The 17,046-nt window shown below is 38.1% G+C and overlaps 1 protein-coding gene across 4 annotated transcripts in view; it reads left to right on the plus strand.

Moving 5' to 3' along the window:
* The window catches only part of EPRS (glutamyl-prolyl-tRNA synthetase), a 55,654-nt gene that overhangs the window by 2,739 nt on the left and 35,869 nt on the right, over positions 1-17,046 (plus strand). For all 4 annotated transcript variants that reach the window (XM_014519323.2, XM_025202567.1, XM_014519324.2 and 1 more), the window contains exons 2-10: positions 514-598; positions 6,988-7,087; positions 9,241-9,397; positions 10,980-11,119; positions 11,227-11,321; positions 12,601-12,727; positions 14,122-14,314; positions 14,753-14,924; positions 15,952-16,185. In XM_014519323.2, coding sequence (XP_014374809.1) covers positions 514-598; positions 6,988-7,087; positions 9,241-9,397; positions 10,980-11,119; positions 11,227-11,321; positions 12,601-12,727; positions 14,122-14,314; positions 14,753-14,924; positions 15,952-16,185 — 1,303 coding nt within the window. The remainder of the gene's footprint in view (positions 1-513; positions 599-6,987; positions 7,088-9,240; positions 9,398-10,979; positions 11,120-11,226; positions 11,322-12,600; positions 12,728-14,121; positions 14,315-14,752; positions 14,925-15,951; positions 16,186-17,046) is intronic.

A 17,046-nucleotide genomic window follows, 5' to 3' on the forward strand; every position in this document is an offset into this window, starting at 1 on the left:
CATGTTGAATACACAGTAGAGATTGACTAAAATGTTAGTGCAGGTCAGGTATCGGATGCAAAGGCATTTGTCCAAGGTGTTCAGTTTCTTTAGCAGTTTCTTTAGTTGTGTTGGCACACAACTCTGTGTGTTGTTAAATAAAGTACTCATAGATGCTACTGCTAAGAGGCATAAGGCAAGCTTATGTTGAAGGAGTAGATGAGTGCACTGCTCAGGTTTGGCAATTTGAGTCTCTTCTTTAGCTTAGTAGATTTAGATGAATTCATTTTATACCCTTAGGAGGCAAATATATTTCAGCCAGTCCTTGCTGAAGTCACTGCAGGCTTTTATCCTCTTTATTTTCTGGTCTGTGAGGGCTTCCAGGAAAAAGAAGCCTCTTATGTATAGGACTGAACATTGATTTCTTCCCACAGTTTGAAGGCAGTGATCATGAATAGGGAATATAATTACTTTGTTGCAACCTATTAAATATTCCTTACTCTGAAAAAATACCAATATATTTTCTTTCTTTAGGAGCCTTGCTGACTGTAGAGCATGTGAAGAACGATTTTGAAATTTTAGTTGAAGAAGGCAAAGAGACCGTCCTCCGTATATCTGAGTAAGTGACTTAGCATCTCTGCCATCATCTTTGGGTCATCACTTTTAAATACCAAATTAAGTTAATGTTGATAGGTATTATTTTTTTGTAGGTAGGGAAGAGGGAGAGAAAAGGTACATCACTATTTATCATACTATTGTCTATTTTTCCAATACAGTTGCAGTACTTGACATTTTTACTAGTTTTCATCTTTTCTAAAAGAACAGGATGAAAACTTGTTTTAGAAAGGAGTTTGCTAGACATTTGCTGCTTTTACATATGACACTAAGGTTTAACCCATTTAGCTTGTTTTCATCTATGTTGCTCGTTACTGTATCATCTAAGAATTAATCTCCATGTGATGGTGCATATTATAGGATTTATATTTTGATAAACAAGCATAAATATAAATATTTATACGGCAAAGGCAAGTATAGTTTTGTGTGTACACATACATTTGCATAATTGTGCATGAAGGATTTTATTGTTTTACGTTTACTGTATTGTTCCCCAGAGGTGGATGCATGATTTTATTTCAGGAAAGTGCTACTTAACTCTTTAGTATGGTACAGGCAGTCCTCGACTTAACGGTGTTTCAACTTACGGTGATTTGCACTTTTGGTGCTCTGCCACTTACACCTGTGTTACTACTTACAGCGTTGGATCCTCGCACATACCGCACTACGGGGAAATTTACAATGAGAAAAAGAGGGCAGCAAAGCAAACATCCCTGGATCAGTTTCTCAAAAAGCCATCAGGTGGCCCTAAGTCTACCCAAAATCTCCCCCAAAGAAGCCCTTCTGAATTCCATGACCCTTCTGATTAAATAAAATTTTATGTGATTAGCTACTGTATTGCCCTGTTTAGTCGATTTATATACAGTACACTTTAGAAAGCTTTGCTATGTACAGTGTGTATCATTTATAGTTGATTTAAATATGATGTTTATGGTAATTTCTCTAAAAAGTAGGGCATCAGGCCCTTGGTCAGGAACGTAACCCCTTATTATAAAATTGTTTCTGTGGGAAAATCAGATTTGACTTGCATCGTTTTGACTTGCAGCGCCTTTTTGAGGAATGAAACCCACCGTAAGTGCGAGGACTGCCTGTATTCAGATTAAAATTTCTACAAAGCTAATTTAGAAAACTGCTTTCTTATGGACAGTAACTTCATATCCTTCTCTTTCTAAATTTAGACTGCCTTTGTCTTAGAGTAAATATTTTTAGATTTGTTTCCTTTAAATACTGATAATACACATTTTCAGGTATGTTATCACTTGATGTGCTATGACTTTCATAAGGCCACATTTCTTGCAGGAACAACTCCGATGGCACTGGAGCGACATCCATTTTGTTCAGATTTATCCTGGCCATTCTATGCAATTCTATCAATAGAATTCTGGGATGAATGGGTCTTCCGTGGGGGAGGGGGGCATTCTTCTAGCCATGAAGGATAAGAAGTTGGCCTTCAAAACTGTCACTAGATTAGTAGCTTTCCATCCCTGCTTCTCCCTAGGCACGTGCTGGAAAACTGCTGAGTAATTAGAATTTTATGAGGAATTCTGCTGGCGACCTCTAATCAGTACAGTTTAGGTCAAAAGGTACAACACAAACACATGTTGTTTCACAATTGCAGAGTAGTGCAGAAAAAATGTAGGTGTGTGGGGCTGTTATATTTTTGAGGCTCTGATAATGGCGCCATATCTAAGACTGTATGGCCATATTAAGGCTTTTTCCTTCCAGAGGCTTGTAATGGTTCTAGCCCTATGTGCCCTCCTCTGCTGAAATGGAAGAAAAGTGGTAGCTTTTAGTTAGAATAAATGACACGCTGTTCTGTAAGTTTTGACTTAAAGTGCTGGGGTCTTTCCTAGCTTCAACCTCAAGCTTCCTGTGGCTCATGAAATAAATAAAACACTTTGTAAAGGTGACTGCTAAGTAAGAAAGGTCTTCAGTTATTTTTATCTTGTATTATGTAAATGATTTCAGTTTTTTATGATCAAATTCTAAATGAAAGATTAAGACTTCTGGTTATAAGCACTAAATACTTTTTCTATACGTGTTTTAGGCCCCTGGTGCATTCATTTTTTCAGATTATATACAGTCTTGCTCTTGTAAGGAAAAAATGTGTTTTCCAGTAAAAGTATAAAATAAAAATACTTATTTATAGTAATTTTTAAAAGGAGGGAGCTATCCAGGAAAGGGATACTTAGGAGAATATCTTAATCACCACTGACCAACATTCACCTCTCCTGCTTATGTGATGCTTTGGTAAACATCCCCTGTACATGTTGGAGATGTATAGAATATGTGCAGCACATCTCACAAAACGACTATCACTTTGAACATCAGTGCGTTCCTTTTAGTTATCTAAATAGTAGGGCGTAATATGATGTTATCTGTCATGTGCAGTTGCAGGATTAGAGTGATGATTTTGAATTATGATGCAATTGGTAGAAATACTGTAGGTTGTATTAAGATTTCATCTATACTGGGGTTAGTCTGTCAGTGAAAGTAATAACTATGAGAACAGTTGAAAGAAATTGTAACTCGGTGTTTCCTTCCTCCAGGAGCATTCACCAATTTATATTCTTCAAGAGTAAGAAATTGATTAAGATGGCTCGGTGTTTTGGGACTATTGTATATGTATCCATACCATATATCGGAACAATCATGGAGCCTTCTGTACTTACTTTTGCAGCCTTTGAAATAACCTGCTTCATTTCTTGTTTGATGTAAAAAGCAAGTCACTTCTGATATTCCTTTGGCCCCTCCCAAAGGAACATGCTGCTACTTAGTATTCTTATTCTTCCTACATGAAGAGTGATTGTTCCTTCAAAATCGCATTAACCGTTATTTCTCTTGAACTGTATAATCATTTTTAAATTGATTTCCTGTAACATCGGTATCTCTTAAAATGGTACTTGTAAATTGAGAAGCATCAGCTAAACTGGTCTCTGGGCTAATGCTTTTGGTAAATGGATTCTGTGCTGTTGAGGTGCTGAAACTACTTCATCTTGGCACAGTTTGAAAATCACTTGGAATATTTCAGACTTCCATTTGCAGGAAGCAGCCTGCTTGCTTCAAGTATGGGGTATGTTTTAAGCTTGCTCTTAAAAGTAATCTCTTAAACACTAGTAAACATCTGATTACAGATTTTCTTCCAACTAGCAAGTTGAAAAGTATTGCAAGATGAAATAGTTCCAAATGTCTAGACTTAGAATAAGTGTTTAGCATATTTTGAAACATAACATTTCAAACAGAAAATTTTGTTACATCCTGATGACTCTGCATATCATCTAAAGATCCCAGTTTCCTTTCATAGGCACCAAACTGCAGCCTAACATACAGGTTGGCATAATATGGCCTCTGGACTGGATCTGGCTCGTGGAGCCAAAGGCCTTTGCCTATGCCAGGGGTGGGCAAAATGTGTCCCATGGGCCAGATGCGGCCCATCAGGACATTCCATCCGGCCTGCGGGACCCCTAAAAAATTTAGAAAATTAATATTTATCTGCCCCTGGCGGCCTGTCATACGGCCCTTGATGACTTGCCAAAACTCAGTAAGCAGCCCTCCGCCCAAAATAATTGCGCACCCCTGGCCTATGCTTATGCCCATGTTAGGACTTTTTAGTGAGGAGCTGAACTGGGGTTGGGGAGCTGGAAGCTGTACCTGTGCTGTTGCTACTTCTCTCCTTCCACCTCCCCAAAGGCTGTAGTGTGAGTGCAGCTTCAGCTACAGAAGAGTTGAGGTGGGGTAGAGGGTAGGGGGTTGACGCTGTGCCTGCACTACTGCTGCTTCTCCCTGCCTTCTGGCATTCAGATTTTCGCTGCTGTGTCTGTTCATGTCCTTTCCCATAAAATTCCTTGCTATTTTTTACTAGCTATGTTTTAATGCACAGGTCGGAATTAATAGCTGCTGCTACTAGTTGGGGATGTAAGTTATTACGTTGTTTGTTTGTTTGTTTTGTTTTTTTTAAGAAGGAAGGATGTTGAAGGCATTTCATCCTGAAATGGGAAAGGGATATTCTTTTTTAAAGACAATAAATAATTTAAATTGGTTTTGCAACCATAGGCAAGATGCAGCTTAAAGCAACCGTCTTCACTCTTGTTTTTCATATTACTTAAGAACTTTCTGCTTTTCTCTCTCAAAAGTTGATCTGCTTTATCACAGACTATGGCATCAAAATGCTTTTGTAGCCACCTTAGGCTTGGTGTAGGGGAAAGAATTTAGAGAAAGCACACAGAATTATCACTTAAGTCTTGTAAGTTTTATGGCAAAACTGACTTCGGCACAAAATAGCAACAGGTTATGCTATACTTATTAAACTTCCATGTCCTGTAGTCTAGAGGCACAGGAAGGAAAAATGCCAAATCCTGGACTCAAATTCTTCCTTGTTTTAATGCATCAAAGTGAATATTGGAGAAAATAATTGTAAACAATTGAATAGTTACCTTGATTAATGCATCAATTTGTATCAAAGGGAAAAACTTACTCAGTTTGTTGGTGACTCTTATTGTGCATGTTAAGTGCCCTAAACTTTAATTTTCCTTAATATTTAAAAGTGATTTGATCCTGTTCTTTCCAGTTTTGAAGTGAAGGGAAGCCAGAATTGTGGTGCCCTGAAGCAAAAATAATAATATTGAATAAGATGCATTATATGCTTTGAGTAAACCCTTCCTGAGATCAGCAGACACACAAAGCTGTGCCTCCCAAGTCTTTGTTTGCAATGCATTTTTTATTATGGTGTTTGTTAACATGCTTGTCCATTTGGGTTGTCATACTATTTGTACACACACAACTCTCAGTGAAGGGGATGGGAGTTTGGAGTTTGCACACCCTAGAATGGATTGGCATCTGTACTCAAGCTGTGGGCAACAATGTACTTTTTTTTAGGTTTCAGCACCGCCAAATATTGCTGAGTCAGCAGTGCACATAATGTAGATAAAAGCAATGATGATGAATAATTGTTAGCTTTATAGCATCATGTCTATTGCTTTTCATCAGTAGACATAAAATCACTTTATAGTGCTTATCCTCCTTTACAAGTGACGAAAGGAAGCGACTTGCCCAAGGTCGCTCAGCCAAGTGGTGGCAGAATAAGAAACAGAATCCAGTCTTCTGAGTTCCAGTCCATTGCCCTTCTGTAGATCATATTTGCATATCTGATAGCTAGTAGAATAAAACATTTACATCTTTTTCTTGCCATTTAATTAGTATTTAGGAAAACGGGGAACTAACAAATTTGCAAGTTTCTGGAAATTGGTTGTGAGAGCTAAGCAGAAACTGTTTCCTGTTATGATGCACATCTTAGCTAAAAAAAAAAAAAAAGGGGGGGTGGTGACAAAGTCTCAGAGCTTCCCTGTGAGTATTGATATGAACATTTTCATAGCCTGTTAAAATTTAATTTTGAAGCTAGAAACCTTAAGAATAGGAGATTGGGCATGGTTAGATGATTGGATGTAATGGGAGAGGATGAGCCATTAAAACAAATATGCTTTTCAGATAGCTTCCATCTCTTGGAATGTTTGCCATTAGTGGGCCCCTGTCTGCACTAGCATCCAAAATGAGGCAGCACCAGCTGTTTGCACAGTCACAGACCTGCAGTGTGACCTTGGCAAGTCCCCTTGTATTTTGGTGCCTATGTAGATTGTAATTGGAGAAACGCTCTCTCAGCCTACATACAGAACTCATGTGTGGCCTCTAGAAACAGCTGTAATGCAAATAATGATCTATATCACAGTTGGTGTAGTTCTACTCCCATGTGGACAGTGTAGGAGCAATTGAAGGGATGGCAAAATACAGAAAGAAATATGTTCTGCAGCAACCTTTAAATCAGTGGGGAAACTGAGTTTAAACAGCCTGTTCAGCATGAGGGAATCCTTATAAATACAAATCAAAGCAGTGAACAAGAAGCAAAATGGATAACAAATTGAAGGATATTTGCTTTGATGTGGGATCAACCCCATCCCTCAGCCTGGATAAGGAGCTATGCATTCTCCACTGTGCGTTTCCAAAAGCCCCCCTTTTTTAGAAAGTCCTGCTCTTTGTACAGACACCTAAAGAAGAAAAAAAGAAAATTAACTCCTTGTGTACTAGAGTCTTGGCAGTACCTCTGCATTCTGTCAGTTCTCGGGTGCAGTAGAGTCAATGTTCCTGTTATGTCATTATGAATTACTTTTGGCCATGTAATTAGTTCAGTTAACCCTTCATTTAACAGTGGTGTGATCTGCTAGAAGGTTGGGGGTGAATAATGTTTCACTGCAATGTGTTTTTATCGTTCTGGTAACTTTATGTCCACTGTTTCATCCAAAAATGTTTGATGGCTTATTTAATATCTTTAGAATAATTTGTGTATAATAGTATATCAGTTGCTGATACTAGACTAATGCATCTTTAATTTTTGTTTTTTAGTCATGTTACATTCACTGATGCAAATTCTATAGCCCGCTATCTTGCTAGAGTTGCCACTTCTGCTGGGCTATATGGTTCAAATCTTTTGGAGCACACAGAGGTGAGACAGTTATGCATACTTGATTTTTACATTAAAAGTCTTTGATAGGTTATGTGTTTTCCTTGCTTTGTAGCTGGCAGCTATTGTGATTTAAAGCTGTGCAGCTGAGTAAACTGTGAGCGCCAAATTAACTGCTTCGTAGAGATCTCTCTGATTTGTATCCCCAAGTACCATATTGGTTCTCTTTTTGCCTTGTGAAATGCTGGGCCAAAAATTGCTCCTGATTCTTGATCTCTGCAGTGCAGCTGGGCAGGATGCATTCTCATCTGGGAGTCTGGCCAGCTTTTGCCAGTTTGGAAAAACTACTTCCTGGGATACCCTAGATTCTCAAGTTTCTCCAAAATGAAAGCTAAAAATGACCCTAAACTTTCCTCACAAAAGACCTTTCTTAGTTACCTTAATATCAGGACTTGATATATGAACTTAGCACTGAGTCCAGCCCAGAATGTGTTGAATTTTAAAGGTGATGCCTAAGATGGATAGAAGTCACAGAATTGTTTCCTGTGAATTTAGAGGACATTAATGCTTCCCTGCTTTCCCACATTCCTTTTAGATCAGAGAGAGATTTTCATCTAAGCCTCGGAACTGTTTGGTTTGGGGTTTTTTTGATGCAAGAAGAAAGTGCTGCTTTAGTGTATTGCCCAGAATGGCTTCTGTTTCTTTGTGGTTAAATCCATTAACTTTTCTAACTCAAATTAGATTATCAATCAATATTTCTGATTTAGGTGCAAAACATTTGCACTCCAAAAACATGTTTGCAAGATCAATAATTCTGATGAAATACGTCTCTCAACTTTTGGGGTTTTATTCCCCCCTCCCCAAAAGAAAAAATGTGTTTTAAAAAATTTTATGACCACTGCATTTGTGGTAGGAATATTTTTGGATGTAATTGCAAGTGAGAGAGTTGAATTCTGTAGCTCTTTGATTACATCTGTGCCTGCCACGTTGGCTTGACAGTTAGAAGTATTCCTAATGCAGTTCACAGAACTCTTACAGTCCTAAAGCCATTCCATATGTATGAGAGACTTCACAACTGAGATATTAAGTTTGTACACGTGTAACCAAACCCTCAGCTGGTAAAATGTGTGTGGCTTCATTGAAGTCAGTTAAGCTGTGCCATTAATCACAACTGAGGGACTGAGTCTTAGAGATTGAAACATTGAGAAATAGTGACATGTTTCTTTCTTTATAGAAACAATCTTTTGAGCGGGGGCAGGGGAGTTGAAAAGGGAAGACTAAAAGAACAGGGTAAAAAAGATGTGGGGAAAGTTGGTGTAGAATTTAAGTTATTTAGTAGCTTGCCAGGATTAAGAGGGAATCAAATGGAACACAGAACTCAATTTTCAGGTACTTCATGTATAATGCCACTAGTGAATCTTGCCATTTCTTGATTTGAAGGAGCAGGTTAGTTCCATTGTTTGTTTGTTTGTTTGTTTTTTTAAATTATATGTGTTAGGAGAAGCTAAAGTCATTAGCTTTTTGTAATGTTTTGTCTAAAAGGCCACAGTTTAAAGGTGTGGAAGTAATGTCATCTTTTAGATTAAGGCACAGGCTTAGATTGCTGGTCATCAGAGATCAAATGTTCCATTATACCTGTGTAAATCTGGAATAATTTCATGAATGTCAGTGACAGCAGTCTGAGTCCAGTCTGAGGGTAGAAATTTTCCTTAAGCTTGTAACTCAACTCTGCATTAACCCCAGATTATATTGTTGGTAAACTGTGAATAGTTCATGAACCTTACGCTATGAATTAGGGCAGCAGTTGGCAACCTTTTTAGAGTATTAGATGTTGTGACCCGTAGGGCCCAGCTGCCACCTACACTTTTCCCCATGGCAACACAGGGAAAAGCACCAGACAATGACACCTGCTGCTTCTCCCTGCAGCAACACAGGGAAGCGACTGCTGCCAAAGCCCCACGTGTGCAATTCGATCAAATAGCTCCACAGGTTGGATCCAGCCTGCGGGCCATAGATTGCCAACCCCTAAACTCTAGGTTCTCCAATATCCCCCCCAAAAGTATTTGTATTCAGTGCCCTAATTAATACTTTGTATCTTTTAATAAACTTGGTTGTGCTTTTTTTTTTACTTTTATCAATAAGAATGTCTTTACCTATTTAAATGTTATCTGTATTTCTTTGTTCATTAAAATTAGATTGACCATTGGCTGGAATTCAGTGCTACAAAGTTATCTGCTCCATCCCAGTTCCCTTCAGCAATCCATGAACTCAATCACTGCTTGTCTCTGAGAACCTATTTGGTTGGGAATTCCCTGAGTCTGGCAGACTTGTGTGTCTGGGCTGTACTAAAAGGTATTAATAGTTATGCAAGTGTTGTAGCAGGTTTGCAAATTTGGCATACTGTTTAAATCTGTTCCCTTTAGTCTTAGCAACAATTTAATAGGCAGGAATATATAAGAGCAAGGTGGACTGTAATTATGGACTGGTAAACATGAGGGTTTGTGTCTTAGGTTAAATCCTTTTAAAAATAATTTTTTATATTTCTTAAATACAGCTTACACTGTTGTGATTGATAATACTCTTTTTCATATTTTTTTTTAATGCACATGGTAGCCTTTTTTTGTCTTTTTGTAAAATATGAGAAATTATTCTTGGCTAAATGTGTGTGTGAGATTAGTTAGAGTGCGAATTAGTACAGAATTTTGTAAACAATTTTTTAGTGAAATAGCATTAATAAAACAATTATTGTTTTATCTGCTATGGTGTCTTAAAACGTATTCTGTATTTTTCTCATAATGTTAAACTGTGAGTGAGTTAGCTTGTTAAAATGAAATTCTGTAGTAACACTGATAATTGTCTATTGGACACTTATTCATGCCAGTCGAGCTTGGATATAACATGCCAATCTGTAAACCATGTCGGCATGGTTTAACATTTTGCCTGATCTCTTTCTGAAGTTGCAGCTCTGAGACTCGAAATTGAAAGTAACATTTTTCCTTTAGAAAGACATTAAGAACATATTTTGAGGCAAGGATTTTTGTGAGTGATACTATTGATTGGATCAATGTTGTGGTTGCAGAGGGATGTAGATGAGCTTTTCGGTACCACAGTACCCTTTCTCAGCGATCTTAAGAAGAGTACTGTAGTACCCAAAAGCTCATCCATCTCCCTCCCAAACATATAGTTGATCCAATCAAAGATGTCACCCACAAAAATCTTTGTCCATCCTAGCTACAACTGCTCCTTGTAAGTTGGAGGCCTAGTTTTACTTTCCATGGCTTCAGTTTTACAAAGTACATCCTGGAAGTAGGTACAGTACAGAGAAGTTTATATTCTTGTTTCCCTGGAAGCAGTATGGGTATGTCTGTACTGTACTGTGTGCATGCCTAATGGCATGGCAAAGTACTGTAGCTGCATTAATGCTGTGCAAGGCACAGGCTAATTAGCTTTGCTGTGAGAGAGAGACTGTTGGTGTAAGCATAGCACTATATTTAAAACAGATATCCTGGACTTTAGTTCAGGTAGTAATGAAGATGTTTCTTGATGCTATTTTGGGAAAGGCTCTAGGAAAGACTGCATTCTTTAAGTTCTTATCTACATCACAAAGCCCTTTCAGCAGAACCTTGAGATAGATGCAGGTCTCCTGGCAAAAGATGGTTTCTGCTGGCAGAGCTCCTGCTTTTCAGGCAAACTGGCATGAAAGCAGGAAAAACTCCTGTCAGCAGAGCTGCATCCACAGTAGGGGGGTCAGTAGTGCTACCACCACAGTTAAAGCAGCAGCCTGTAGCATAAATCTACTCTGAAAAAAAATGCATTGTGTTCAAGAAATTGCTTTCATGAAAGAAATGGTACAGAATATTTTAATCAAGTTATAATTTATAAATTTAATCCAATTGTAAATTCACAACTTTAAAAATAGTCTGTTTCCAAACAGGCAGTAATATATGGCAGGAAGAGTTGCAACAAAACAAAGCTCCAGTCCATGTGAAACGCTGGTATGACTTTCTTGAAGCACAGTGTGCCTTTCAGTCAGTGGGTACCAAGTGGGCTGCTGCTACACCAAAGACTAACGTGGTAAGTTCTTATTATATGGTAACATTTTATTATATGGTAAAATTCTTCAGGCGTTTGTCTGGTTGTGCAGTTTGCATAAAATGTTTAATCATGTTGCTATTTTTAAGGCAACAGAGAAGAAACAGGATGTTGGGAAATTTGTTGAACTCCCAGGTGCAGAGGTGGGGAAGGTTATTGTACGATTTCCTCCTGAGGCCAGTGGGTAAGATGACTTGTTTCAAGAATGGTTTGTGTTTTTACTCACTTTGCTTTCAATAACTGTCACGATGATGTTGGTCAGTTGGTTTGCTTGTTGAGGACAAATTTGGTGTACGTTGGAGGACACTTTCATCATTAAAGTGACCTTGAAAGTTGCCTTTTAGCTAAAAATGCTTTTTAAAAAACTTTTTAGCAAAGGTCACTCAATCTTTTTCTTCCTTGGAGCTTCATCTCGTAAGTAACATTAAAATAATATTTAAAAAATAAATGAGCTCCTAAAAATATTTCTTAATCTGCTTTCAGTCTCCCATTTCCTTTTAGAATAATCTGAGAAAACAAAGAATTCATTATCAATACTTTTCTGTAGGCTCATTATTTAGCTTCTTGTAACTTTTGGTCATTGCAGTACTCTTTCTCATTATGTGACTTGAATATAATAAACAAGTGACATTTGAATAATAGTTTGTGTGTATAGAAAATGAGTAACTTGACAAATACTGTGTGGAAAAAGTGGCTTTTGGTGTTTTATATTGTTAAAAAATACACCTCGTTGTAAACTGAAGGTAAGATAACAGGTAACATGTTAATTTTTGGAAAAATGAAATATTGTATAGAAGCAGTTTTTAATAGTTGTGTTAATCTGAGTTTTTTGTGGGTGCTGGTGCCTTTGTTACTATAAAATAAATTATAATAAAGGGCATCCTTGGAGGGGATGGCGGGGCAAGCTTCGCCCCTCCTCTTTTCCCCCCCCCCCCCCCACCCCCCCCGAAGCTTCCCTGTCTGTCGTGTCGTGTCTTTCTCCCCCCCCCAGTTATTCTTGATGGGCAGTACTCCAGTACATAGATTACTTTTTCTTTTCTTTTTTTTTTTTTAAGGAATCTACTAGCCAGTCTGAATTGCTCATGTTTTGCCAGTTACCCAGAATAACTGCACTGCAAGTACTTCTGAACAAGCTGAACTTCTAAAATGCTGACTGTGTTGCTTTTCAACAAAGAGCTAAATAGGCTTATGCTAAAACATAGATTATGAAATTGCAAAGAGAAATTTTAGTCATACATTTTCATTGAGTTTTATATTAGAGATTTGAAAACCTCTGATTAAATTGTTATACAGAAAGTTTATACAGATATGGCATAAACTGGTTTTAAAATTTCCATTTCTTTTGTGAGGTGTGAGACAAGAAAGAATTAATTTAAAAGCTAGGAAGTTGTATGCTTACAGAAACATTTCACACTTAAATTTTTGTTAATTTCTTTTTCTTCCCTGAAATATCTTTATTTTAGGTACTTACATATTGGTCACGCAAAAGCTGCTCTGCTAAATCAACACTATCAGGTTAACTTTAAGGGAAAGCTCATCATGAGGTTTGATGACACAAATCCTGAAAAAGAAAAAGAAGACTTTGAAAAGGTATGTGGAGAACAATGGAAGCCATTTCTGGAAGAAAACCATGCAGTTACCTTGAATTGTATCTATAGATCCAGTGGTTCTCAACCATTTTAGCTTCAAAGCATCCCTACATAACTCCTCTGTATGTAGTTGCACTCTGGTTGAGAATCAGTGAGCTAACTCTAAATTCGGAAAAGTTATTTAGGGGTACTTTGAGGCTCAAAAGGTTCAGAACCACTGACTTGGTGGTGCTAGGTAAGGGCAGCAAGACCTGCTCTGCACTCTCCACCTGTCCTCTCCCTACCTCTGATCTGTATGTGAGGGAACAGTGGTGGCCCCTGCCACCAAAGCTGTTCCACTGGGGTCTTGTACGACAGTGGCTAAAGCCATCTGCCCTGCAGCCCCTTCTGCTAGCCCTGTGAGCCCCAGTGCTGCAGCATCCTGGTTGAGAATCACTGGTATAGATGTACAGGTGTATCTATATTAGTAGTACGCCTTATACTTCCCTTAAAAGCCAGACTTTATGGTCCAATACCCCCTTATCTTCTCCCCTTAGTACTTGCTTCACATTATTGTGCTGCCTATATGTTTGATAACAACCAGTTTAGAGAATTGAATTTTAAATAGCCTAACCACAAATTGCAGCCAGAGTTCTAATTTAAAAGCACTGATGGCTTCAGTGGCTATAACTCAGGCGTAGGCAAAATGCGGCCTGCAGGCCAGATGTGGCTTGCCAGGCCATTCCATCTGGCCCACGGGACCCCTAAAAATTTAGAAAATTAATATTTATCTGTCCTCGATGGCTTGCTAAAACTCACTAAGCAGCCCTCTACCCAAAATAATTGCCCGCCTCTGCTATAACTTGTGTTAAAAAATCCCCGCTTCATATAGGAAATACCGTATAAAATATCCCGGGTGCCCAGGCAGGTAAAAAGTATTTTAAATTTTCTTCGAAAATGTATCCTTATAGCCGCCGCCTTAATATTTGCAAAATCTTTGAGATAGCAAAAATTGAAATATCTATTTTCACCTTATGCTGCTTCTGGTGGCTGGATAGAGGAACCTCATATAGGTGGCTCGAGGCTTGCAGCTGTTCTTACTTGATTAAACATGCAACAAAAATTTAGGGTGGCAGCTTTTCCTATCTGATTTTTCCTGTCCCATTCTCTCTTGGAGGAGCGGATACCAGGCTTCAGTTTCTCTTGCTCTGCAGCAAGCATCATCCTGGGTCTCCTTTATGTAATTCTGTGAAGTAACGGCAAACTAGTCCAGTTTATTTTAATTCATGTCTTGTATTAATATAGTGATGCCTTTTGGCAAAAGGGTCATTTCAAACTGAAAAAGTTTAACATACATAGAGTGAACAGTTAGCTGTTTCTTTTCAGTTATGAATATTACAGAACAACACTTTTCAGGTTATTCTGGAAGACGTTGCGATGCTTCACATCAAACCAGATCAATTTACATATACCTCAGATCATTTTGAAACAATAATGAAATACGCAGAGAAGCTCATTCAAGAAGGGAAAGCTTATGTGGATAACACTCCTGCAGAACAAATGAAAATGGAGCGTGAACAGAGGAAAGAATCCAAACACAGAAATAACTGTAAGATACTTTGTGGCTCTGCTCCCACCTTTTGTTACCTTTGTTAGTGAAATACAATTTTGGGTGATTGATTAATCTTACTACCTGTTTTTAGTTGCTGTGAATGCATAGGAAGCCAGTGGGGACACAGGGGCTGCTGAGGGGAGCAGTGCTTTGATCTATAAAGCTAGATAAAATGATGATTAGTGCTTTGATCTATAAAGCTAGATAAAATGAGTTTTCTGTATATATGATTGACCTATTGCATGTACACGGTAATGTCTGCCATGCCGTTGGATTTTAATGTTATATGCTGAATATGTAAAAGAAATTCAGGACTATACTGTACTGGGTCTAAAGAGTGGGTGACATTGATATTTGTTAATGCAGGAATCAAAATATGCTACTATGGCCAGATGAGTAACATTTTAAGAAAATCTTAAAATTCTTGTTTGTTAGCTGTAGAAAAGAATTTAGAAATGTGGGAAGAAATGAAAAAGGGAACAGAATATGGACAAACCTGTTGTCTACGAGCAAAAATAGACATGAGTTGCAACAATGGATGTATGAGAGATCCAACTCTTTATCGTTGCAAAAACCAGCCACATCCACGCACTGGAAATACCTACAAGTATGTGCTCTTTGGGTTCATATTGATTTTGGGGTTTTTTTTTGGCTATGCTGCTTTTCCAGAGTTTCCTACATTTTGACAGGTTTCTTGTTTATTTACATGGGTCTTTGTAGCATCTTCTCAATCAGAATGTGTAGTTAACTTCTTTGAAGACACTAAAAATTCAAAATATTTTTAAAACCTGCATGTGGCCACTTTCTGAACAGTATGTTTTACTAAGAATTCTGAGTCCTTGTTCTGTATCTTTGCAAGATGAGTGGTGTTCTCCTTTTGTAAATAGTACAGAACATCATTGTCCTTTACTAAATTTTAGCAAACTATGTTGAATCTATTTCAGGCAGCTGCATTATTGGATTTTGTTTGCTTCAGGTTTCAAAACTTAAATACAACTTAAACTTAACTGGCTATATCCTTCAGCTGCACTACCTGAGCGAGTTCTGTTCTCTCATAGCACCGCTCTTTTTATGCACTATGCAGAGTTACAGCACATATATTGAACTAAGACTACTTAGCTGCACAAGACTATGGTTCACTGCTCACCTGAAACATCTATTTTCATCCATTCTCTCTGAGTAGAGTTTCCTTTGTTTCAAAGGATCAAAATGTTCCCATTTGTATTTGATCAGTCAGTGCCAGTTTATCTGACTTGAACTTTGAGCTAGGTAGACACTGCAGTTTTTTTATTCACATTATGAAAGCATGTGAAAACATTGTACATAACTTCCTTTTTCTTGAAATACTTCACTACCTTAATTTCTCTGTATCTGAATTGTATTTGATTTTGTTTTTTACCTTTTGCATTGAAAACATTGTTTTATTTTTGTTTGGGTCTTTTGTGCATGTGCTAGTTTAACTGTTTCTTGCCTTGAGAATCCTGGGAGTAATCTTGGGATTTTTTGAAAGTTTATAAAAAAAATAAATAAAAAAATAAAAATCAGAATAACATTTAGCTTAAAAGGTGTTGGACTTTAAAATTCAGGTAAACTATGGTCTTTTGGCATACTAACTGAAGCTTTGCCCTTTTTAGGGTTTACCCTACATATGACTTCGCCTGCCCCATTGTTGACAGTATTGAAGGTGTTACACATGCATTGAGAACAACAGAATACCATGACAGAGATGAACAGTTCTACTGGATCATTGAAGCCTTGGGTATAAGGAAGCCATACATCTGGGAATACAGCCGTCTGAACCTCAACAATACTGTGCTATCTAAAAGAAAGCTCACGTGGTTTGTCAATGAAGGGCTGGTGGATGGATGGTATGTTATGCAGTTTTGTTCGAGTTGTTATTAAAATCTATCTATCTATATATCTGTTTGGGTTAAAGAAATATCCCCCCTTCTACTGACGGACAGGATACCAAGCAAGTCAGACCGCTGATTTGCCATTCTTGTATAACACTTTCTGTGTTTACATCGACTTAAGATGAAAACTGATATAAGAATGTAAAATACTAATTTGGTCTGTCCTGCAGAGTCTAGATTGCTCAGACCTGTGTATGTGAATATGATGCAAGACCAAAGGTTGTGAAATAGTCAGAGCTGAGACTGGGCAATTGTATGGTAGTGTTATGGTCAGCCGTGCCCCACAAACTGTTACCTTGTTCATTTAAAAGCCAAATCTCTAGCTGGTAGGGTTTGGAGAAATATGCAGTTCACATTTTCAAGGGTTAACAGACTCGGGCCCCTGGCAGATGTTATATTTCAAATGTGATTAACTAGTTAATCATACTTTAGGTAGTAACTTACCCCCACGTTCATGCAATTAATGCTGCATTAAAACAGGGAATAAGTCGCAAAGTTATTAGACAATGTTTAATAATTTTGTGGTTGGTTCCCATTCCACCTTAAATCGAATGTGCGGCCTTGCTCATCAGGGCACCAAACCTCGAGCTGGGTGCAGCAGTCAACTGCTCGGGGCTCCTAGCTTCATAGGTGCATTGCAGCCCTTGACTAGGGTGCCCTCCCAAGCCTGGGAGCACTGATCAGCTAGCTGACTTGCTACTTGCCAGTGCATAGGGAGTCTGGGTATCATGATCCTGGGCTCCCCCTGCATGGGCCGTATGGCATGATTTAGGATCTCATTCCTGATCCCCTAATTGTGTTTCCTGCTGCGCACGT

The sequence above is a fragment of the Alligator sinensis genome, unplaced genomic scaffold (genome assembly GCF_000455745.1).
Source record: "Alligator sinensis unplaced genomic scaffold, ASM45574v1 scaffold178_1, whole genome shotgun sequence".
Classification (NCBI taxonomy): domain Eukaryota; kingdom Metazoa; phylum Chordata; order Crocodylia; family Alligatoridae; genus Alligator; species Alligator sinensis.